This window comes from Ammodytes marinus (assembly GCF_949987685.1).
Source record: "Ammodytes marinus genome assembly, chromosome: 18".
Lineage (NCBI taxonomy): Eukaryota > Metazoa > Chordata > Actinopteri > Uranoscopiformes > Ammodytidae > Ammodytes > Ammodytes marinus.
Genome location: NC_137222.1, coordinates 1,138,169 through 1,163,895, shown reverse-complemented (window position 1 = coordinate 1,163,895; position 25,727 = coordinate 1,138,169). Strand labels below are relative to the sequence as shown.

Sequence of the window (25,727 nt, the reverse complement as noted above, 5' to 3'; positions counted from 1 at the left end):
ATTTATTTATTTATTTATTGTTTATTTAGCAGGGACAGTGCACAATATACAATTGAGCCAGATTATAGCCACATGGCTAATTTTCGTCTGTAGTCCCTACAGACAAATTGAAAAGGAATAATAAGATAATATGTATATAGACCAAGTTATATTTTTTGTGCTGTTTGGGGGGTGTTTGGTTGTGTCCTTATAATATTGAGATCAAATCTACACACTTGCTTCAAACCCTTTAACAAATAACTAAACAAAGTTAAAGCAAGGATCCCATTCCTTCATGAGGTCCTCACACTCCCCCAAACGTCACAGATGTGTGTCTGTGTTTCCAGAGGAAAGAGGAGGAGAGAACACAACTTTTATCTCCCTCACAAAAAGCTTTAGGGCCTTTATACGGTGACACCCAGGGGCGCTCTTAGCATTCCACCGGCTGCTTTGTGGCCCTGTCTGTCGGCACACTTGTCTTTGTGTTTGACGATTCTTTTACTGGTGCTTGAACTACCCGCCACAAAACACAAAACCTTTAAAATAGTGTTTGACTTTCAGAGCGTACGTGGGGTGGTCTCGCTTCAACACAAAAGCTTCTTATGTCGCTCTACACTCTGTAAACAGTGTATTGAAATGTTAAAGCTGTAGTAAAGTATCTATCTATCTAAAGAAGGAGACATTTGCACATGTTAACACTGGATTACATGCTGTTATAAACATCTAGGACAATACTGGAGTTAAATCTACGGCAAAAACTGGTACATTTTGGAGTTTTTTGTCTATTTTGCTTCCATAACATAACAGCTTCTTTCACACTAGTATGAATAAAAAGTCCAAAATGTACATTTAAGTGTTTATTTGACTAAACCGTGTCTGTTTGCGTCTGTATATTTCTCCATACAACCATCTTTAACTCATATAAACACCAGGGCAATCCACTCTGTGTGCATACACGCTTTGAGGATTGTCTACATTTAGGATCCCCTTGAAAACGACATGGGTTCAATCTCAAGGGGTTATTCCTAATAAAGAATTTGAATATGACTCTTTTTTCAAGAAGATGAAGAACATTTACCAATTATCTATTAGTCTGTCTGTCTGTCTGTCTGTCTGTCTGTCTATCTATCTATCTATCTATCTATCTGTCTGTCTGTCTGTCTGTCTGTCTGTCTGTCTGTCTGTCTGTCTGTCTGTCTGTCTGTCTGTCTGTCTGTCTGTCTGTCTGTCTGTCTATCTGTCTATCTATCTATCTATCTATCTATCTATCTATCTATCTATCTATCTATCTATCTATCTATCTATCTATCTATCTATCTATCTATCTATCTATCTATCTATCTATCTATCTATCTATCTATCTATCTATCTATCTATCTATCTATCTATCTATCTATCTATCTATCTATCTATCTATCTATCTATCTATCTATCCATCCATCCATCCATCCATCCATCCATCCATCCATCCATCCATCCATCCATCCATCCATCCATCCATCCATCCATCCATCCATCCATCCATCCATCCATCCATCCATCCATCCATCCATCCATCCATCCATCCTTTAATTGCTGCAATTCCACATTTTAGCCTGTTGATGTCGCTGTTTATCCTCACTGCACCAAAACCGGAAGCTGTTGCCCAAACTGAAGTCTCGCGATATTTCTTTGTTTTCATTGATTTCAAACATGGCGTCTGAAGGAGAAGCGGGCATCGCTGCTACAACGGAACCCGAGACCGGAGACGGGTTTGTGTACTTCCACTTTCCACACTAACATATCATAAATGTTAAAAATGTGTAGGCTATAATCCTGATCATACGTGATAATATGAACCGTATTTAATGCTATTTCAAGGCTTAAACAATGCTCTGTTAGCACACGGGCTAGCTACATTTAGCGCTTCACAGATTCATTCAACGTTTTAGCTTCTTTTTGTAGAAACAAAACATCCTTACATTAAAATATCGGACAAATTTAAACACATCTTGCAAGTGTTAAGCGAAGTCCTACCTGCACGTTAATGCATCCACATTGCAACTGCTTAAATTAAGTGCTTTTATCGGCTCATATGTTGGTGTGAATGTTTTAACATTTGACAATGAGATAAGCTGAATAAATAGGGGATGCATGTATCTATAGCCTAATAGTCTAAAGATAGTAATGCATCCACACTGTCGTATTAATTCTGCAGATTTCGGAATTTAATATTTAAAAACAACTAATGTTTTGGCTTGTTTAGTATGATTTTTTAAAATTAATTTGAAGGGGGAGTCAGCGAAATACACATTTACACAGCCTCGGCTCTGTAAACGGGCATGTTTCTAGCTATGGTAGGTAGGCCCCTTTATTTACATACTCGTGTGTAAATACTTACATACTTATGTGATTTCATCTGTCTTGTGACTTTCAGTGACGCTCCATTTGGGGAAGTTCCCACCAGCATGGATACAGAGTCATCCAAAGAGGCGATGGTAACAAAATTAAATTGTTAGATCTGTGTTGAGTTTAATTATTATTATTTTTTTAAAGTGAAACAGTAGCTAAATAATGTTCACTTATTTTGGTGTTGACATTTGCTGTCCCTGCCTTTTTTTTATACAAATAATTACGATAGACAAAATGTTAAATGGTATGTGTATTTTTTTACTACAGGAGACAGCGGGCGAGGGCTCAGAGGCGGCTGACGCTCTGACAGGATCAGGAGACGAGGAGAGCGGGAGACAGCTGGGAGACGTAGAGCTGCAGTGTGCGCTCTGTATGAAGTGGTTCACTGCTGACACGTTCGCCATCGACACCGCGTATGTACATAGTATAGAAATACAGAAAGAGTGTGTGTCTGTCTATATAGAGATTGTTTGATGATCTCTAGCGGTGTGACCAACATTTTTGTGACAGGAGATTTCTCGTTGAGTTGAAAACTGTCTTGGGATATCACAGCAAAACCCATACAAGAATATTTTTCGAGTATAAAGAGCGCAAAAATATAGTGTGATCTCGTTATCGTGAATCCAGTATCTTGTATCGTTTTGTCACACCCACTGATTATCCCTGAAACATCAGCAGGTATTCAACTTTACAATAGGGCTGAATGTTTTGGGGAAAGTATAACATTTTGATTTTTTTCTTACAGTTTTCATAATTCATTCTCCTCCCTCTCCACAGCACCTGTCTTCCCTTCATGACCAACTACGTGTTTCACTGCAACGTGTGTCATCACAGCGGCAACACTTACTTCCTCAGGAAACAAGCCAGTAGGTTTCTGTCTCTCTTACGAACTATCATAAAATTAACATAATTTAATTCAATATTAAAGGTGGAGTCAGTGATTCTGGAGATTGCTTGATGATCCACTACCTGTCTGTATTGGGGGGAAAAAATCCAGTGTTAATACAATGCCTACTACGCTCTGTAAACTGTATGTTAACAAATAGGGCCCACCGACGCAGCAAGCAACATGCCAGTTTACAGAGCCTATGATGTGTATTAACACTGGATAATTTTTCTGTGCACACAGTACGGACAGGTAGCGAATCATGAGGAGATATTCACTGATTTTGACTGAAAGTGATAGTGACAACAAGCGTTCTCCAGAATCACTGACTCCACCTTTTAACACAAGTAGTTTTAAGCCTTATGTTAAAAGGTAATTCATTAATAAACCATTATTACTTTGTTGTGTGTCAGATCTGAAGGAGATGTGTCTCACGGCGCTCGCTAACCTCACATGGAGATCCAGAACACAGGAGGAGCATCCAAAGACCATGTTCTCCAAAGACAAGGTTTGCATCACATCTACAGCCCTTTGATTAATGTTTGTGACAGCCTTGGCTTTTCAAATGAACATGACTTTAAGGAAAGTTAATGTTATAATGGAGCATTGCTATCATGAGCTGATATACTGATTTAAGATTTTAAATTATTACATTGCCTTCTCAATATGTATGTTTTTGTTTTTTAAACTTTGGTTGGATGCATTCTCCAAGCTCAAAAAAATTTGAATTATTGTCATGCATAAAAATGTAAGTTTCTTAAGACACAACAGATGTAATTATGCAACAACAAGCTTCTTAGAAAATATATAACGTTTTAAAGTGTTACTTTAAGCTACTTATGTCGTTTTTGAATACTTTATAACCTCTTGAAATATGTGTGTGTGTGATTTTGTATTTCTCTCTCTTCAGGACATCATTCCGTTCATTGATAAATACTGGGAGTGCATGACAACGCGCCAGAGACCGGGGAAGCTCACCTGGCCCAACAACATCGTCAAGACAATGGTAACGCTCAGTTTCTATCTGGAGATGTGTTGCTTGCTATCCTATTCGAAATGCACAAAATACGTTATAGAGTGTTGTTATCAACTGGTATTGCTAACATTGGCTAATCCAAGGTGATCGCTAAAGGCAAAACATTTATGCTCTCTTGAAATTTCTCACTTGGTCTACTTAGTGTGGGGCGGTCCGTATATGGGTAATGTTTTTTTTTTAAAATCTGAATTAAGACCTTCAAAAATACATTATTTCGATTGTGGGTTAAAAAAATAAAAAATGTGGTCTGGTTTCTTGACACTCGAACTAAAATTGTTCTTAAAACCCTTAACTTCAATTTAAAAGTTAGAAAAGTAAACTTTCGCATCAACTTGAAATGACTGATTGTCCAGACACCACACTAACTGGACCTCAGTCAACTCAGATGTGACGTCACTGCCAGTTCAGACCATAGACTTCCAATGTAAAAGGAACGCAGTATTAGTTCAGTATATAATATTATCTCTGTGTATTGTTTACAGAGTAAAGAGCGAGATGTTTTTCTGGTGAAGGAACACCCCGACCCGGGCAGCAAAGACCCAGAGGAGGAGTATCCAAAGTTTGGACTGTTGGACCAGGTAACCACCACACAGGAAGAGATGTAGGCTGGAGACACTGAATAATGTTTTTATTTTAACACTTAAATATTATCAGAAATATTTGATGCATACAAACCCGAACATCCATCGATTTATCATTATTTATTTAATTTATGATTATTTTTTTTGGCATTTTCAAAGCTTTATTGATAGTTTGTAGAGACAAATTGACATACACTGAAGAATGACACTGGAGAATGTTTCTATATATTTAGAGTATAATATGAGTTGCTGTGTTCGGCCTGTAAGCTTGTTTCGACTGGCTATAGGTTAAATAATTATTAATAACACACAAATTAATCTCACAAACTCATGTTACTGTATATACATGTTCAGTCTAATATCAGCCACTGTCTCTCTTTAGGACCTGGGAACCATCGGACCATCGTATGACAACCAGAAACAAACCACCGCTGCTCCAACTGCTGCTGGACTCAACGGTAAGGGGAAAAATATAAAAATTATCTTTGACCATTTCAAATTCTGGCAAAGTGGGTAAATGTTTCACGTTGTACTTTATTATTTATTGTTATTATTTTAATTATTATTATTATTATTATTATTATTATTATTATTATTATTATTATTATTATTATTATTATTATTATTATTATTATTATTATTATTATTATTATTATTATTATTATTATTATTATTATTATTATTATTATTATTATTTTTCAAATTATCCAAATGCCAGTATGCCCATAATCAATTAAAACGCACTTTGACATATAAAACAAATCATTATACAAATGGCCTCAAATGTAAAGTTATTGGCTGAAGCTAAGGCTTGTTAAAGATGATGGAGTCAACAATTCTGGAGTACGTTCCTCACGATCTGATACTTAAAAATCCAGTGTTAATACACAGCCTAGGCTCTGTAAACTGGTAAGGGGCCCACCGTAGCAAGCAACATGTCCGTTTGAACATTAGTGATATAAATGTTTTCAATCAACAGTCAGTCTAAACTCCCTCCCTCCCTCACACACACAGAAAGTGAGCACAGTTTAAATGTGATGTTGTGTATTGTGTTCCAGGAAGTGGATCATCTTTCTCAGGTGAATATCTGGTTGTTTTAAGCATCTGCAGCTGATCAGTTTGTTTTTATATGTGTGTCCTGCCTCCCTCCCTGCACCCCGCTACCTCCCAACGCTTTGCCCCTTTTGATCCGTGAAAATATCTTGCTGCTAACGCTAACTAGCTCTGAAATCCCTTGAGATGTGTGAGCGCATTGGGTCTGATCAACTGATTCATAGTTTAAGGAATGGATAATGTGTAACAAACGGTCTTTATTTCTCAACAGTGACCTGTTCGCTGTACATAATCCCGCTTACATCCCGTCCGTGTGCCATGCAAACTAATTCCTTGCTGCCTTTTTGTGCTTTCTGTTTCCACGTGTGCACACCAACCGCTCAATAACCTGAAATCCCTTGAAATGTGTGAGAGCATTGGGTCCGACATGGCTGAAAAACGTACCGGTCCAAATTCCATAGTTTATAGTTTAAGTAAGGGATAATGTATAGCAAATGATTCTGTCTTTATTTCTTGACAGTGACCCGTTCGCTTTTCACTTTCCCGCTTATTACACAGCTACTAACTCAATTTATTAATTGAATTTAAATATTGATTTTAAGTTTGGTTTTCTTGATTTAAAAAAAAATTATATTTTCCTACTGATTTCCAAAACCTAGATATCTGAATCGGAACGGATATGTGGAAAATGCCACGCAAACTAACACCTGCCTTTTTGTGCCTGCTGTTTCCCTGTGTGTGCACCAAACGCTTATTAACCTGCTTTCACTCCTTTTTTAATCCAGTGTGTGTGTGTGTGTGTGTGTGTGTGTGTGTGTGTGTGTGTGTGTGTGTGTGTGTGTGTGTGTGTGTGTGTGTGTGTGTGTGTGTGTGTGTGTGTGTGTGTGTGTGTGTGTGTGTGTGTGTGTGTGTGTGTGTGTGTGTGTGTGTGTGTGTGTGTGTGTGTGTGTGTGTGTGTGTGACTGTGTGTTTGTGTGTGGGGCGCGCCTGTGTGTGTGTGTGTGCTCCAAGTGGCACTCTTAGCATTGCTGGCAATAATAACAAAAAAATAAAGTTTTCATGAATATAATATGTTGTGCTTTTATTGTGAAGGAGCCTTGGCCCCCGGACCAGGAAAAGGCCGAGGGGCCAAACGTAAACAGCAGCAGCAGCAGGAGGGAACAGCTGCAGGAGCCACGAAGAGAACCAGGAGGTAAGATAAGCAGTCGCTGAATAGACTTTTATAAGTACCTTATGGCAATCACGCATCAAAGAAAATTGCATTCTTTGCAATGATGGTCGCATTTGCTGTTACAGGTCATTTATGACCATCAGAGGAAAAATGAGACTGTTTAAGAAATATTTAAAAGTTCCTCGTAGCTACTTTAAACTAACTAGAGTTCACTTCTCCCCAACACTGATGGTAGTCATAACTTTCAGACAAATTATTTCTTTAACCATGTAAACTATGTCGTAGTGAATTATTTTCTTTTTTTGCAGGGACGGCATACTTCGTAACACCTTTAATTTTGAATCAACACAACAAAAGTGACCTTTAAACTACCAATCAGACTTGTGCTCTTGTCCCCCATGTGGCAGTGACCCCATGTTCTCAGCCCAGCGCCTCCCTCCCCATGGTTACCCTCTGGAACATCCCTTTAACAAAGATGGCTACCGCTACATCCTGGCTGAGCCGGACCCGCACGCGCCCGACCCGGAGAAGCTAGAGCTGGACTGCTGGGCGGGGAAACCTATTCCTGGAGACCTGTACAGAGCCTGTCTGTATGAGAGGGTGCTGCTGGCTCTGCATGACAGAGGTAGGACTCATATTTTTTTAAGATAATTTTTTGGGGCATTTTCCATGCTTTATTAGGCAGTGTGGAGAACTCAAGAATATTTATTTTTATTTTTGGATTTTTATTTTATTTTATTGATCAACTTAATTTACCTTTTTATATATTTTTTTTTAATAGTTTTAATTAATTACATTTTATTTTAGTTTTAGTTTTTTTAGTCTTAGAATTTGTTTATCTGGGTTTTAAATACATTTTTATTTTATATTATATTTGTAATCTTACTTATTTAAGGTTTTAATTAAAGTTAGATAAATAATGTTGGAGACCTGTACAGAGCCTGTCTGTATGAGAGGGTGCTGCTGGCTCTGCATGACAGAGGTAGGGAGGAGTGTTTAAAAAAAAAAAATCTTTTGACTTATTTCACTTTTTTTCTTATTTTTTTCAAGGTTTTAATTAAATCATAATGTAAATAGTTAAGTTTGATCTATTTTTATTTCTTTATTTGTATTTATTGATTTTTTTCTTTGTTTACCTAGGCTTTAAATTGAATCTAATTTAACCAGATTTATTCAATCTTATTTATTTAAGGTTTTTAATTCATGTAAATAAAATAACATTCAGATATGTTTTAATAATTTTTTTAGGCATGAATTGTATTTATTGAACTTAATTTATTTTTAATATAATTTATTTAAGATTTTAACAAAATAATTTTTTTAATAATTTTTAATTATGTCAATCATTTTTGTATGTGTTAAAAGTGTGAAAAGATTGATTGATTGATTGACTGAATAAGAAGATTCATTCACTGTCTATACAACTTCCTATCTCCCCGCTCCAGCCCCCCAGCTGAAGATCTCAGACGACCGCCTCACCGTGACAGGGGAGAAGGGTTACTCCATGGTGCGCGCCTCCCATGGCGTGAGAAAAGGATCCTGGTTCTTTGAGGTTTCTATCGATGAGATGCCTTCAGAGACCGCGGCCAGACTGGGATGGTCACAACCTCTGGGTCAGTACGCTATTCAATACGCAATACTGTGTTTAAAGTTATAGTGCGTAACTTCTGTCTCCCCCCATGAGGAATTCTGAGTAATTACAACAGCACTGTCGGTGCATCTACATGAGGTAAAGCCTTCAGTGATGGCTCATGGATTTTACACCTTCTGCTGTACGTCCAGGTTTTTTTCTTAGCAGTAGAATCAACAACTGAAACATTTCTCGGGCTCTTCTTGGGATTTTTCTGAGCTCCTGCACCAGTGTCAGGGGGGGAACGGGACACCAGTTTGTAAGCGCTGCCATACTGAGAAATACAGAGAGAGTTTTGTGGAGCTGTTAAGGCTTAAGCAACTTTGTGTCAACTCATTTGCCAATGGCTTGAATGTAACCGTTGTCCATTTATGTAAAAAAAAAAGTTACGCACTATAGCTGTAAAGGTACGAACACACTGCACATCGCCGCGCGGCGAGTTTCAATAGAAAGTCAATGTATTTCGAGCGCCGCCGCGCGAACCGGCCGGCGGAGAGCGGATCACGCGGCCAGGGGCGGCGCGGCGCGGCGCGAATGGGGCGGCGCGGCCGCCGCAGAAGTTGAAAATATTGAACTTTTCGCCGCCGGCCGCCCCGCGATAGCCAATCACCGTCGTTGAGCTCCTCCCGACGTCACTCGGGTGAGTCTGCTGAGCTACAAGACACGTGAAACTGGCTGGCGGTGCAGTCGGGAAAGGAGGGATGAAGGGAAAAAAGAAGGAAAAGACAGAGAGAGAGAGAGAGAGAGAGAGAGAGAGAGAGAGAGAAAGTTCCAACACATCGATAAAATGTATGACAGCAGTTTAATGAGACACCTTTTAGTAAAAGGAGCAAGGAATAGACTCACATTATAGAAGAGAGAAGGAGAGAAAGCCAGGGAAGATGTACTGCAGATGAGTGAATATGCAGAGACAATAAAAACTAAATACGACAACTGACACTTCCAAACATTTCCCTAAACATCTGAAAATCTGTTTGGGTTTTCTCTACATGTTGATATGCCGGCGTGAATGTGTAGCCTATATGCACGGCCATCGATACGTGCGTGTGTGTGTGTGCGGGTTGTGTGTGTATGTGTGTGTGGGTGCATGTGTGGGTGTGTTTACGAAGCTTGGGTGGCAGGTGGCGGGGAGAAATGTGTGAGAGGTGCAGTGAGACCAATACAAGGGCCGATGGCAGAGATGATGAAGGCAGAATAGCCTACTTCAGAGACGCTCCCAACAAAAACAAATCAGTGAGGATGACGACGATGATGAGAGAGATGTAAATAGCGGGAAGAAACTGGGCGTGTACATTCAATGAGTCATCGGGCGGCGGCCGGCGGCGGACACAAATGAGCCAAAATGACCACGCGGCGCGGAACCTGCGATTCGCGCGGCCAACCGCCGCGCCGCGCTGTGCAGTGTGTTCGCACCTTAAAGAGCGCTTTGCATACTAGTAATGTCTAAGTGGGGTCACTATAAGCATTATTATTTTGTTGTATTTATTCTGTTTAACCCTTTCCCCCTCTGTCTATCCCAGGTAACCTCCAGGCTCCGTTGGGCTATGATAAGTTCAGCTACTCGTGGCGCAGTAAGAAGGGAACGCGCTTCCACCAGTCCATAGGGAAGAGTTACTCCTCAGCCTACGGACAGGGAGACACTCTGGGCTTCTTCATAGAGCTGCCTGACAACACTGACATCGCCAAGGCTCTGCCCGACACCTACAAGGACAAGGTGGGAGATATAGGCTGTATATAGAAATAAATAATAGAAAGAATATATGTTGATTGCCATTTGCACAGGTACAGGACAGTACAGGTAATGTGCAGAAATGCAAAATATGACTTTATCGTCACTTTTTGACCATCTCAACAAATTTGACAAGATGCAAAATGCATCTACAATTAGTAATCTAAGGAATGATTTGATTTATTATCATTGACATATGTACTGAAAACACTGGATCGCCTTGGCTAAGCAACTCCCATTGATCAGAACTAGAACCAGGTTTGCGTTGGTGGAAACTACACTGTGTTGTTCTAAAATCTGCTTTCTCTTTCAGGCTCTTATCAAGTTCAAGAGCTACCTGTACTTTGAGGAGAAGGACTATGTGGACAAAGCAGAGAAGAGTCTCAAGTCTATGACGCCCAGCAAGGTGAGAACGCCTTCAAAATAAAAGACTTTTAGAAACCTAGAAACCTGACTGTGTTTACTGTTTGTTAAAGGTATAGTCAGTTATTCTGGAGAACGCTTGTTGTCAAAATCACTTTTTGTCTTGGAATATCTGCTCATGATCCGCTATCTGTCTGTACTGTGTGTGCGTTAAGAGAAAAAATCCAGTGTTAATACACAGCCTAGGCTCTGTAAACTGGTATGCAACAAAGGAGCCACCTTATCTAGCAACATGCCCATTTACAGAGCCTGGGCTGTGGTGTATTAACACTGGATATTTTCTGTTAACACACACAGTAAGGACAGGTAGTGGATAGTGAGGAGATATTCACTGAATTTGACAAAGTGATTTCTACAACAAGCGTTCTCCAGCGTCACTGACTCCATCTTTAAAATCTAGTTAGAATGTTGTAACCCGACTGTTTACTGTTTGTTTACTGGTGGATTCTTGTGTTTCAGATGATTTTCTATAAGAACGGAGTGAGTCAAGGTGTGGCCTATGAGAACCTGTTTGAAGGCCTGTACTTCCCTGCCATCTCACTCTACAAGGGCTGCACCGTGAGTACATGTATTATATAGTCTAAAAAATAACATCGCTACATTTTTAGACTAAATCTTGATTAGGATTGCGAGGTCTCCAATTTTTTATCCCTACACACCTCCCCCAAATTCTCCCCCAGTCCACAGTATTACTGTCAGGTAAAACCTATGTCTACTTCAACTGTACGCTTAAACTGTGCACATTAGGTCACAAAAAAACACCTGTAGCATTGGTTGCATCATGATTACACTCACATTTTCTTTCGTTTTACAGATCACCAACCAAACTAAGTCACACCTATATATTTTGTTCACTAGGCCACAAGGGGGAGGCAGAGATTGTAAAACATTTTTTTGTATCTATTTTACAGAGGCATTGGCACCATGTTAATCGTGATTAATTAAGGTTTGCTAGACTTTACTTTTCTCTCTTATTTTTCAGGTGTCTGTGAATTTTGGACCAAATTTCAAACATGCTCCAAAGGACATCAAGTACCAACCGGTAAGAAAGTCCTTTTCTAATGAAAACCTCTTATTTAACATGAACTGAGCTGTTTGTCTTCATCGTAATTTTTCATTGCTTGTGTATCATTTGTCTAAAACCTGATTTATTTATTTATTTAATCGTTGTTCTTAAACTTGAACTGTATAGGCTACTCCTTGCCTAGTCTGGCTTGACCACTTCAGCCAGCGTCTATTAAGCGCTGGCGTCGGCAAACAACGCTACGCCTCCATTGGCTGCTTCCCGGGGTTAGCCCCGCCGTAGATGATTGTGATTGGTTTAAAGAAATAAAAACAGGCCAGCCCAGTTTCCCCCCGAATAGACGGCTCTAAACGGAGTGCTTCCAGACCATACTACTTGCTGTAGTTTGGTCTGGCTTTGCGAGACTACTCCTTGCCCGACCCTCTTGTGTTACATCTGACATACTTCTCTGTCTGTACATCTACCTGTCTGTCTGTCTATCTATCAGTCTGTCTGTCTGTCTGTCTGTCTGTCTGTCTGTCTGTCTGTCTGTGTCTATATGTAGATGTGTGTATGGTATTTGAATGGCCCTTTGGTATAAATAAAGTTGTTTGATATTGAATTAGAACTTATTTTTTGCCTTCCAGATGAGTGACATGGGTTGGGGCGCAGTGACTGAACACACTCTGGCTGACATGCTTTACCATGTGGAGACGGACGTAGACGGGAGACGCAGCCCTCCATGGGAAGGATGAACACACACACACACGCTAATACGCACAGACGCATACGCACACACACACACACACACAGACATACGCTGATACACACACACACACACACACACACACACACACACACACACTGTTCCAATTTAAAGCACTAAACTGCAGCTCAAATACGACGTGCCTGATCACAACTCTCTAAGCTATATATAAGTTTAGCAAGAAAGAAAGTTAAAAAGAATCACGGCAAGATCATTAAAGATGGCCTCATATCAACATTAATTAACATGCCATCAGCAGACATTCCACAGTTTGACTTATTTATACTTGTTTGTGAGGCCCTGCTCTAAATGATGCACATGTTGAAGTTATTGTCAAAGGAATACTTCAAATTTTTTTTATTTTTTTTGTGCTAAAAATCAAAAAAAAATGTAACCCAACATAATCAACATTTCAGATAGTCGTCGCATGGATGAGTTGATGCTGCAGCCATCGGTGTGTGTGTGTGTGTGTGTGTGTTCGAGTCTTTTTTGCGAATTTTTATTTGTTTTACAATGTGTGACTGTTATCGTGTGTTTTATACTATGGGTTGAATAATTAAATGAATAAAAGAAAATGCAACATGGACAAAGTTTGACTCATTCATGAATTTAGATTTCAAACAAAGTTGATTAAGCCTATCAGCTCCACAAAACTCTCTCTGTATTTCTCAGTATGGCAGCATTTACAAACTGGTGTCACCCCCCCCCCCCCCCCCCCCCCCCCGACACTGGTGCAGGAGCTCAGAAAAATCCCAAGAAGAGCCCAAGAAACGTTTCAGTTGTTGATTCTACTACTAAGAAAAAAACCTGGACGTACAGCAGAAGGTATAAAATCCATGCGCCATCACTGAAGGCTTTACCTCATGTAGATGCACCGACTAGTGTTGTTGTAATTACTCAGAAATTCCTCACGGGGGCAACATAACTACACTAGTTTTTTTTTTGTTTTTTTACAACCTTTATTTATACAGGTAAATCCCATTGAGACCGAAGACTCTTTTGCAAGGGAGACCTGTTTTCCTTTCCCACGCCCACGTTACCATTCACACACATTCATACACCGATAGCAGGCTAACTATCGACATTCACACGAGGCAAGGTGGGTGAAGTGCCTTGCCCAAGGACACAACAACTAGGACACAGGTGGCAGGGCGGGGATCGAACCGCCAACCCTTTGATCATCGGCCGACCCGCTCTACCAACTGAGCCACAGTCGCCCCAAGCTTTAATATTTTGAAAGTTTTTTTTTGTACAGAAAAGACTGGGCTGGAAACCTTTGCATTCAATTTTTTTTTATTTATTTAAAAGGCATTTTTAGCAACTGGTGAAAAAAAGCTTAAAGTTCTGACGTAAATTTATGTTGTCACTGTTTGTATCAAAATTCAAGTAGAAAAAAAAGACGCTGGTGAATATTGTTTGTACATTTTGTGCGTGTTAGTAACAGAACAATTATACCTTGGATCAGGTTAATTATAATTATTCAGTTTTTAAAGTAGCTACGAGGAACTTTTAAATAATTCTGAAAGAGTCTAATTTTTCCTCAGATGATCATAAATTACATGTAACAGCAAACGAGACCATCATTGCAAAGAATGCTATTTTTATATAGTTTTTCTTAATGCCTTTGTCATGGGTATACGCTCACCCAGGAACAACAGCTGGTGTAGTAAAAACACTACCGCTTTAGTCCAAAGGGGGCGCTAGAATTAACACACACTGAAAGTTCCTCGGAGCACCTTTTAAAAACTGAAAAATGATCACGTTATTGGCATTTATAACATTATTTGCTGCTACATGTAAAAAGAAGCGAAGGCTATGAAGTGAAGCTGTGAGTGACAGGAGAACACAAAGAAATGTATGCTATGCTTTGATTTAAAGTGGGGGACTGAACATTGTATTTACAGTGGATATTAGTGTGTGTGTGTGTGTGTGTGTGTGTTTTTGTGAGAGAGCGTTGTGTGTGTGTGTGTGTGTGTGTGTGTGTGTGTGTGTGTGTGTGTGTGTGTGTGTGTGTGTGTGTGTGTGTGTGTGTGTGAGAGAGAGAGTGAGAGAGTTTGACTGTGTGTGTGTGAGAGAGAGAGAGTGAGTGAGAGTGTGAGTCTGTGTGTGTGAAAGAGAGAGGGAGAGTTTGTGTGTGTGTGAGTATTTCTTTAAAACAGTGTCTGTCTGTCTGTCTGTCTGTCTGTCTGTCTGTGTGAGTGTGTTCACATTGTAGTGCTGAGTAATCCAGACTTCAAGTAGGTTTCATCTCCCACCAAAAACTGTTTGCTCTCATCTGACGGAGACGGAGGCTGTGGAGAGGAGAGAGAGAGGATCAGTCTGGCTTTAAATCATACAAAAAGGTGTGGGATACAATTAACACACACACACACACTCACTCACTCACTCACTCACTCACTCACTCACTCACTCACTCACTCACTCACTCACTCACTCACTCACTCACTCACTCACTCACTCACTCACTCACTCACTCAATCACTCACTCACTCACTCACTCACCACACACACTCACTCACACACACACTCACACATCCTACACTCTTTCTGAACATGCGTCTGAGGCCGGTCCTGAGGCTGCGTTTGGGGCTGCCGGGGGCCAGAGACCAGTCAAGGTCTGGAGAACGAGTTCCCAACGGACCGAAGATATTCAGCTCCTTGAAACACCCCGTCTCGATCACCTACACACAGAGGAGGAGGAAAAACAGTGAGCTATATTCTATTATTTACTTAAAGACCTACTTCACCAGTGGGAATATGAAGGTGTATTGAACTCTGAGATCCTATGTAGTATAAATGTGCAAAACATTTTAGAAATCGGTTCATCCTAGCCTGAGAAAAGGCAGAAAGAGTGTTTTATGGTCTCACTGTCTAACCCTACGTTTTCCCATGTGTGACATCGCACGTGGTAAAATGTAGGGTTAGGATTAACAGGACAGCTGGGCCAAGGGAAGACTGAGGAAAGAAAAACCTCATTCAATATATTATAATAGTGATTTTATAATGATAGAACGCCGGTTAACAGTGATCTGTGTGTAACCTATTGGTAAGAGTGTGTGACAGGTGGTTGTGTGTGTAACCTAGGTAACTGAGCCTACCTCATTCTGCCAGGTGATAGGAATTCTTCCCGTGTTGAACTTAGAGTAGAAGTCTCCGTCCGTCCGATCCAGAACAACGCCCTTCACCGTAGAAAACTCCTCAATGTCCTGGACATCACTGCAGTAAACCTGTCTGGGCTACAGCAGCAGAATAACACATTTAAATGACTATTCATTTTAATTAAACTTAAAAGGTGTTTTTACGAGGAACTTTTAAATATTTCTGAAAGAGTCTAATTTTTCCTCTGAGGATCATAAATGACATGTAACAGCAAACGAGACCATCAGTGCAAAGAATGCTATTTTTATATTGTTTTGCCTTTGTCATGGGTACAAAGGCATTTAAAGGTTTACTGTGACCTTCCATATTGTGAGGTCTCAGTGACCTTGTACCATATTGTATCTTCTTAGGAGCTTCACCTTCTTTAAAGCATTGACTACCAACACTGGACTTTCACTAATATACAATTGTATGTCTATGTAAAGCTCCGGAAAAAAAGGACCAGTCAGGATTTTTCTTAAATCTTCATCTCTTCATAACTTATTGAAAATTCTCTTCATGACAATTTATTTTTTTTTAATTTGGTAGAAATGTTGTCAGTAGTTTATAAAATAAAACCAAAATGTTCATTCTTCTCAAACATAATGCCTATAAATAGTGAAACGAAAGACACTGAACATTTGGAGTGCTCTCTTAATTTTTTTCCAGAGCTGTATTTCTAGTATTATTATTTGTACAAGATCCTAGTAAATACTAAATGAATGAGTCAAAATTACATATAAATGGTATAAAATCCTAGTGATACTCACGTCTGGTTTGAATGGCGGCTCCACCAGGCCGGCCTCCAGCATCCTGAAGTTAACTGTCTTAAAGAACGCGTGTTGCTGCACATCTCGCCCGGCTCCGCTCAGACAACCCAACCGCTGCCTGGGGTCTTTAGTCAGCAGCTGGAAAACAAGCAAGAGAATATGTTATTACTAGGGTGTGTGTGTGTTTGCAAGTGTGCCCGTGTGTGTGTTTGCAAGTGTGCGCATGTGTGTGTTTGCAAGTGTGTGTGTGTGTGTGTGTATGTGGGTGTTTGAGTGTTTGCAAGTGTTTGAGTGTGTGTGTTTGTGTCTGTGTCTGTGTGAGAGTGTGTATCTGTGTGTCGCGTGTGTGTGTTTGCAAGTCTGCGTGTGTGTTTGTGTGTTTGCAAGTCTGCGTGTGTGTTTGTGTGTGTGCGCGATATGTCTACCTATGTCTACCTTAACCTAAAACTAATGCCATTAAGAACATTGTAATGACAAATTGGAACATACTACCATTGCATTTAAAGGTGGAGTCAGTGATTCAGGAGAATGCTTGTTGTCAAAATCACTTTTTGTCAAAATCAGTGAATATCTCAAAAAAGTCAGGTGTAAACTAGTGTGCAAAACAAAAGGGCCTACAGCAGCGAACAAAATGCCCGTTTACAGAGCCTAGGCTTGGAATTAACACTGGATTTTGTTTTCAGTGCACACACATACTGACAGGTAGTGGATCGTGAGGAGATATTCACTGATTTTGACTACGAGCGTTCTCCAGAATCACTGACTACACCTTTCACACAGATAACAAGTGAGATCAGTTTTTAAAAGAAACTAAAAATAGTATGAATGATAGTGGGTAAGTGAGTGTGGTTTAAATATGTGGTGTTTGTTTACATAAGTAGGGACACTAAAGTACACTGGTACAATGTGTCTATTGTTCACTTGTCTCAAACGTTTTGTTAACAAGGAAATGTGAGTGTAACAGTAGAACTATATGAATATCTATTTCCATTTCTCTGTTACACTGACAAGGCAAAAATTGTGGTGCATTCTGGTGAACATAAAAGTTCACCAGAATGCAGGAAATTAAGTGTTTCTTGTGGAGAACGCTTGTTGTCAAAATAACTTTTTGTCAAAATCAGTGAATATCTCGTCACGTTTTGCGAGTCTTCAGCGCACACACAGTACAGACAGGTAGCGGATCAGCTATTCACTGATTATGGCAGACAAATATTTTGACGACAAGCGTTCTCCAGAATCACTGACTCCACCTTTGAGCATTATATTTGTGTCAGCGGGAACATGAATTTTGTCTTTTCCTTTACAGAAATAAAGATTTTAACATCATAATTGGATGCAGAAAAGACAAAAAATTGAGCATACAAAATCACGAGAATACAGGAAATGAATCTGATGCCCTTTTTATTGAACCTGTTGAGCAGTTTCTGTTTTGGTATTGTGCATCATTTTTTAAAAACTCTTCATATATTTTGTGTGCAAAAATCTTAATCCGTAAAGTAACTAGTAGCTGAAGTTATCAGATAAATGTATGCATTGTAGTGGAACTGAAGTATAAAGTAGCATGAAAAGAAAAAAGATTCAAGTAAAGTACAAGTGCCTCAAATTGGTACTTAATCACAGTTCTAGAGTTAATAATAATGGATAGGTTTTATATAGCGCTTTATTCCCTAAGGACTCAAAGCGCTTTACAGGGTTCCAGGTTCCATTCATTCAAACACAGTCATACTGGTGGTGGTAAACTATGATAGTAGCCACAGCTGCCCTGGGGCAGGCTGACGGAAGCGTGGCTGCCATTCCGCGCCAACGGCCCTTCCGACCACCACCTCAAACATACACATTCACACCAGGCAAGGTGGGTGAAGTGTCTTGCCCAAGGACACAACAACCGTGACACAGGTGGCCGGGCGGGGATCGAACCTCCAACCCTTGGATCATTGGCCAACCCGCTCTACCACCTGAGCCACGGTCGCCCCAAGTTAGTTAGTTACATTACACCTTTAGAAAGATGGAGTTGTGTTTGATTATTAAACCTATTGGAATTATGGTAAATCTCACCATAGAGCAGATATCCTTGACCTCTCTGCTGAACTTGTCTGTGTATTCCTCCGGGAATGACTCGATGCGTCTCTCTATCTCAGAGGACTTGTGATGTTCCCCTCTGGTGTGGAAGGGAGGCTGGCCCGCGGTCATCTCATATATGAGGCAGCCCAGCCCCCACCAGTCTGCACTCACTCCGTAGTGATGGTGCCCAATCACCTCCGGGGCTGGGAATAGGAATTAGAACACTTAATAAATACATGCTAGTGATGATTTTATCTTTCTGTCTGTCTCTCTGTCTGTCTGTCTCTCTGTCTGTCTGTCTGTCTGTCTGTCTGTCTGTCTGCCTGCCTCCCTGCCTGCCTGCCTACCTACCTACCTACCTATCTATCTATCTATCTATCTATCTATCTATCTATCTATCTATCTATCTATCTATCTATCTATCTATCTATCTATCTATCTATCTATCTATCTATCTATCTATCTATCTATCTATCTATCTATCTATCTATCTATCTATCTATCTATCTATCTATCTATCTATCTATCTATCTATCTATCTATCTATCTATCTGGGAAATGCGTGGTTGTGACATGTGACAGCAGCAGGATAGTAGGACATTGTGAATGAGGAATGTCAACAAAAAGTAAAGTTAAACCTGTTCAGTTTGCCAACGGCTTTTTTAAGGCTAATTATAGGCTACATGCTACGTCACTGCAATAGCTCAAGATTTAGAACAATTTTTAATTTTTTTACCTCAACTTTTAGTTTTTTCTTTACAGTGAGCACTACAACTGTTAAAGGTATAGTCAGTGATTCTGGAGAACGCTTGTTGTCAAATAACTTTTTGTCAAAATCAGTGAATATCTCCTCATGATCTACTACCTGTCTGTACTGTGTGTGCGCACTAAAAGAGATTTGGTTTAAATATACATACTAAACTCAGTTGCTAGCTTCTGTGGGCCCCCTTTGTTTACGTACCAGTTAACAGATCATAGGCTTTGTATTAACTTCCCACTGTTACTACAACAACACTGTTAGTTTTTTTGAGCTACACACATTACTGTAACTACCCATATACCCCAGAGTACCTTAGATTGTGTGCTACTACGACCATTTAAAGCTACAGTGCGCAACTTCTCACTGTAATTACAACAACACTGTTAAAAATGATAACTTTGGGGGCGCCCTTAGCTCAGTTGGTAGGGCGTCCCCCCCATGGGCCTCGGCCAGCAGCGGACCCGGGTTCAATTCCAGCCCGCGTCGTCCTCTGCATGTCACTCCCCTCTCTGCCCCATTTCAACTCTGTCTCTACACTGTCAATAAAGCATAAAAATGCCAAAAAATATCTTAAAAAAAAAAAAAAAAAAGATAACTTACCCATATACCCCAGTGTTCCCTAATAATTTAAAGCTACAGTGTATAACTTCTCACTGCAACTACAACAACACTGTTAGTTTATTTGACCCACATACATGACTGTAAATTACCCATATACCCCAGAGTACCTGGGAAAGGGATCCCTTACTCTATCGACTCTCCCTGAGATTTCTCAATTTTTTTAGTCCCGATAGGATAAAGGGTTTTTTACTGGGAGTTTTTTCTCAGCCGAGCTAAGGGTGTAAGGGCAGGGTGTCATACTGTATGAAATGTGAAGCCCACTGAGGCAAATGTCTATTTGTGATATTGGGCTCTATACAAATAAAACTGATTTGATTTGATTTATATTGTGTGCTACTGCGATCATTTAAAACTACAGTCAGTGCGTATCTTCTCGGTGTAACTACTACAATTTTTTTTAATTTTTTTAGACAAATTATAACTTACCCATATACCCCAGCGTTCCCACCGTCCCTCTCACCAGTTTGCCCTCAGACATTCTCACAGCCAGGCCCAGGTCAGAGATGCGGATGTGTCCTAGTGAAAACAAAAAACTGGTTTGAGAGTTTTTCTTTTTTTTTCTCTCTGTTGTGACGCACTTTCCCTTTTGCTCAAATCAAGTCTCACTACTTCCTCTGTCGCTTTGCTTTTCTGAGAATCCGGAGTTGGCAAAAAGCTTGTTCAAGGAATTCACCTATACATGTCCACAAAGGTATTTTATAATTGCCTTTACAGCACTTTAAAAGTAGCTACGAGGAACTTTTAAATATTTCAAATTTTTCCTCTGATGATCATAAATTACATGTAACAGCAAACGAGACAATCAGTGCAAAGAATGCTGTTTTTATATAGTTTTTCTTAATGCCTTTGTGATATGGGTACGCTCACCCAGGAACAACAGCTGGCATAGTAAAAACACTACCGCTTTTGTCCAAAGGGGGTGCAAGAATGAACATAAACTGAAAGTCCCTTGGGCACACCGGGCACAGGCCCAGGGGCCCAAGGGCTCAGGGGGCCCTAAGCCAGAGATACTGATAGTAACTTTTCATGTTGCATAGTCAAAGAGCTCAGTCACTGATGTCAATAACAGGGTCCAAAAAGGAAGAGCCTAAATATAAGGATATTCATTAAAATCTAACAAGATATAAATCATCATGGGCCCCTCAACTAGTAGGGGAGAAATACAAAAGCAAGTTAAAAACAACAGCATTAGTAGCTCTGTCTAATACAGAAATAAGCTTTTGATGTGTGAATTCTATACTGTTCATATAAAGTAGCTATCCACACTTTATCTGTTGCAATGGGCCCCTCCATCGTAGAACATGGGTCTGCAGACCAATCTACTGTACTGTTTTTACAGTTGCAGAGTAAAGAGTGCTGCCTGTTTAAGAAAAATGTTCCTTCTGCATCTCAGGATTTGATATAGCCTCTAAAATGTACTCTCAAAGTGCACCAGATTGTTGCATTTTACTTTAAAAGGGTAAAAGAAATACGGGGGGGGGGCATGCCCCCGGACCCCCTGACAAGGTACAGGGTTCCTCCAACAGTATCCCAAAAGCCTGTGGGAAACACTGACTTCCTTAATATGTTTTGCCATTAATTGTATATGTGTGGAAAAGTCAGTGTACCTGACTGGATAGGGACGAGTGGGGGGCCCTTTAAGAGTTTGTGCCCAGGGGCCCATTATCTCATAATCTGTCTATGATCACAGGATAGGCTCTGTAAACTGGCATGTAAACAAAGGGGGCCCACTGTATAGCTAGCAACACGCCCGATTACAGATCCTAGGCTGTGTATTAACACCAGATTTTTCAGCACTGTATTTTCCAAATTTTTTTAATGTTTTCAGTTCACGTGAAACCAAACATTTAGATTGTGCCACGTGTAGCCACATGTCTTGACAGTTCCCATGCTACATTTTCAGTTTCCATCTCCAACAAAAATTAATTAAAGATAATGAATCTGTTAGGCTATTTTTAAACACATCTTACTAAATATAGCCGTAATTAATTGGGCAATATAAAAGAAATCATGACACCTTTGTGAATACTATAGCAATCATGTTGTCGTCACTCAAAACAAAAGCTGTCTCCAAATGTCTAATCGTGCTGCTGCCAAGAATTCAGAAACAGGTGTAGATATTTCTTAAAATAGACTTCTCAATCACCACACCTGAATACCTGGACTTTTTCACTTCCTTCTCTTACCTTTTGTTTATATCCTGCATGTCAAAAAAACGTCAAACATCTATTTCCGTACGAGGACAGATCAGGTCGAGGAGATTGTGTCTGCTACTGCGGGCCATTTAAAGATATAGTGCGTAACTTTTGGTGCCAACAACACTAGTCAGTGCATCTACTTGAAGTAAAGCCTTCAGTGATGGCTCATGGATTTTATACCTTCTGCTGTATGTCCAAGGTTTTTTTCTTAGCAGTAGAATCAACAACTGAAACATTTCTTGGGCTCTTCTTGGGGATTTTTCTGAGCTCCTGCACCAGTGTCGGTGGGGAGGGGGGGACACCAGTTTGTAAACGCTGCCATACTGAGAAATACAGAGAGAGTTTTGTGGAGCTGATAGGCTTAATCAACTTTGTGTCAACTCGTTTGGGAATGTCTCGAATCTAACTGCAATTATTCGTATGAAAAAGTTACGCACCATAGCTTTAAAGTCATTGCATGTCGCCTAATTTCAGAGCTAAAAATAGCCTAGGCATGACGGTGGTTTTCGTAATGTAATCATGATTGATCGGTGGATAGAACAGGAATGTAGCGTGTGAGTGAGTGAGTTATTAAAATACATTTGAGTCGTTGCTGTGGAGATATTTTTACACACTAATCGTTTGGCAGTTACATACCGTTGTCATCCAGGAGAATGTTTTCAGGTTTCAGATCCCTGGGAAGATAAACAAACACAGGCGTTAAGGTTTAGTACGTTTGATTACATCACAATAGCTGTGCAAACTAACACGTCACTTTTATTTTTTATTTATTTATTTATTTATTTATTTTTTATTTAATAAATATTTTTATTTTTTACTTTTTTTACTATGGAAAAGGGGTAGGATTAAATAAGTGTATACTTCTTCCTGCTCCTTTTCAGGCATATCTCAGCAATACAGATAATTTGTTTTCTTTTCTTTTTTTGTGAAAACATAATTTTTGTTTATTGTATTTCCATGCTTTTCATTTTGTTTTGTATGTTTGATATGTCTGAAATAAATTGAATCAAATCAAATCAAAAAAGTCACTCGTAAAAAATATGCCACCCACACAAAAAAAGAAAATAAAGTCACTTAGACATAGTTTAAATGGTTAAGGAAATTATTTTTCTGCAAGTTATGACAACCATTTATCAGTGTTGGGGTGTAGTGAACTGTAGTAAGTTTAAAGGTGCTGAAACAGTCTAATTTTTCCTCTGATGATCAGAAATGACATGTAACAGCAAACGAGACCATCAGTGAAAAGAATGCTATTTTTATGTCGTTTTTCTTAATCAAAGGGGACGCGAGAATTAATTAACACAAACTGAAAGTTCCTCGTAGCTACTTTAACTACATTCATATTTGCATGGTGATTTATTTAGTTAAATACCTACTTCACTGGTGGAAATATGAAGGTGTTTTGAACTCTGAGATCCTATGTAGTAAAAATGTGCAAACATTTTAGAAATCGGTACATCCTAGTCTGAGAAAAAGGCAGAAAGAGTGTTTTATGGTCTCACTGTCTAACCCTACATTTTACTAGCGTGACATCACACTAGTAAAAATGTAGGGTTAGGATTAACAGGACAGCTGTGCCAAGGGAAGACTGAGGGAAGAAAAACCTCATTCATTATATTATAAAAGCGATTATATAATGATAGAACGCCGGTTCCGTATGGGTGAAGAAGTATTCCTTTAACTGACTTTTTTGCCATTTTTTGTGTGAATGTATGCATTTGTCTGGCAACAACCCTACCCTACAACACTTCATTTTTTTGTCACAGACTTTGAGATGTTTTGGAGAATGGGGAACTAGCCTGTTCAGTATTTGCAAGATTAGATCCATTGTGAACTTGCATGAGCCATGACTAAAGACTTAAGATATGTCATGTTAGATTTTATCAGTACGTCAAGACGAGGAAAAATAATGAATTAGAGCAAGACACTGTAGGCAAAAACATTGCTCTTTTCAAGCACTGTTCAATGTTCTGATTTTTGTCTATTTTGCTTCCATAACATGTCTTCTTTCGCACTAGTATATCTTTATCCAACATCTAGATTTTTGCACGTTTACATATTAGTAAGTTGTGCCAAATATGTATATTTATTGAAACATTTATGAAAAGTTGTACATTTTTTCTTCAATAAGCCTCATTTTACTACTATAAAATTCTTAATTTTGTTTCATACAGTTCTATTTTTTTTATCATAAGTTAAGCAAAATGTATGCAATGTATTTGAAAGCTATTGTCCTGTACAGAATGGTGTTACGGCCACGGTGAGAAAAAAGAATTGAGGAAGTATTTTTTTTTTTTGGATGACGCAACTCAAAAAATGTTGAAATGTCATAAATCAACTTGACACTTCCAGTCTGCAGTAAAATTGAAAAGCTGTTGACAGATTCCAACTTCCAGTATCAATAAATCATAACCAAAACGTTATTAAAAAGCAAGCAATGCGTCTTTGCTATCGTCATTAAAAAAAAAGAAAATGTTTTACTGTCTAGAGACCGTTTGACAGGACTGTGTGGACGTGGGCATATCAAACTGTCTCCTTGGCAACATTCATTGTTTTTATAGAACGTTTGGGGAAGAGAACTGTCGTGATCGGTTCAAAAATATTTATTGTGTCATAAGAACCAGAGCATAGCCCGCCTGCATTAAACTTAAATGACGATATCTTTAATGTGGATTGATAAATATGCCTATAACTCTTTTCAGATGCTTTACTATCATGAAACTAACTCCCCACATTACATAGTTATGATAGAAAAGATTTTGTGGATTTGGGTTTACAGGTGCTGAAAAACACACACACATACGCTCCACTCACTCACTCACACTCACACTCACACTCACACTCACACTCACACTCACACTCACACTCACACTCACACTCACACTCACACTCACACTCACACTCACACACACACACACACACACACACACACACACACACACACACACACACACACACACACACACACACACACACTCACCCCCACCTACCCACCCACTCACCCACACACTCACTCACTCACCCCCCCCCCCCACACACACACACACACACACACACGTACCTGTATATAATGGACTTGTGGTGCAGGTGTATTAGTCCACAGCAGACTTCAGCAGCGTAGAACTGTGTCCTCTCTCTGTCCAGTCCCGGCTCGCCCACGTTGTGAATGTGAAACTTCAGATCTCCTCCGCTCATCATGGTCAGCACCATGCACAGAGAGTGTTTGGTCTCATAGGCGTACGCTAGGTTTACCTGCACCGGACGGAGAGAGAGGGAGGGAGAGAGAGAGGGAGAGGGAGAGAGAGAGAGAGAGAGAGAGAGAGGGAGAGGGAGAGGGAGAGAGAGAGAGAGAGAGAGGGAGGGAGAGAGAGAGGGAGAGAGAGAGAGAGAGAGAGAGGGAGAGGGAGAGGGAGAGAGAGAGAGGGAGAGAGAGAGAGAGAGAGAGAGAGAGGGAGAGGGAGAGGGAGAGGGAGAGAGAGAGAGGGAGAGGGAGAGGGAGAGAGAGAGTTTACCACCACAAGTCCATTATAT

At 39.8% G+C, this 25,727-nt stretch overlaps 2 protein-coding genes across 4 annotated transcripts in view; one reads left to right on the top strand and one right to left on the bottom strand.

The window, feature by feature from the left end:
- Positions 1-1,671: 1,671 nt before the first annotated feature.
- ash2l (ash2 like, histone lysine methyltransferase complex subunit) lies at positions 1,672-13,232 on the top strand (the record flags this gene model as incomplete). Of its 2 annotated transcripts, none has more annotated exons than XM_080047172.1 (17): positions 1,672-1,730; positions 2,396-2,456; positions 2,638-2,783; positions 3,148-3,236; positions 3,670-3,764; positions 4,167-4,262; positions 4,775-4,870; positions 5,256-5,331; positions 5,932-5,952; positions 7,019-7,118; positions 7,505-7,722; positions 8,543-8,710; positions 10,248-10,441; positions 10,770-10,862; positions 11,339-11,437; positions 11,862-11,921; positions 12,530-13,232. In XM_080047172.1, 17 exons carry the CDS (start codon positions 1,672-1,674, stop codon positions 12,635-12,637), a joined length of 1,779 nt encoding a protein of 592 aa, XP_079903298.1. In that variant the 3' UTR covers positions 12,638-13,232. The 2 variants fall into 2 exon arrangements, with proteins under 2 accessions (XP_079903298.1, XP_079903297.1); XM_080047171.1 differs by having other exon boundaries at positions 7,502-7,722.
- Positions 13,233-13,970: 738 nt separating this feature from the next.
- The window catches only part of LOC307264781 (G protein-coupled receptor kinase 5-like), a 21,752-nt gene continuing 9,995 nt past the window's right edge, over positions 13,971-25,727 (bottom strand). The window contains exons 9-16 of one of the 2 annotated variants that reach the window (XM_080046285.1): positions 25,258-25,448; positions 22,833-22,870; positions 20,425-20,514; positions 18,612-18,820; positions 16,557-16,694; positions 15,747-15,884; positions 15,180-15,329; positions 13,971-14,939 (exon numbers count right to left, since the gene is read on the bottom strand). In XM_080046285.1, the coding sequence (XP_079902411.1) occupies positions 14,853-14,939; positions 15,180-15,329; positions 15,747-15,884; positions 16,557-16,694; positions 18,612-18,820; positions 20,425-20,514; positions 22,833-22,870; positions 25,258-25,448 (1,041 nt within the window). In that variant the 3' untranslated portion in view covers positions 13,971-14,852. The remainder of the gene's footprint in view (positions 14,940-15,179; positions 15,330-15,746; positions 15,885-16,556; positions 16,695-18,611; positions 18,821-20,424; positions 20,515-22,832; positions 22,871-25,257; positions 25,449-25,727) is intronic. The other variant, XM_080046286.1, reaches the window with a different exon arrangement.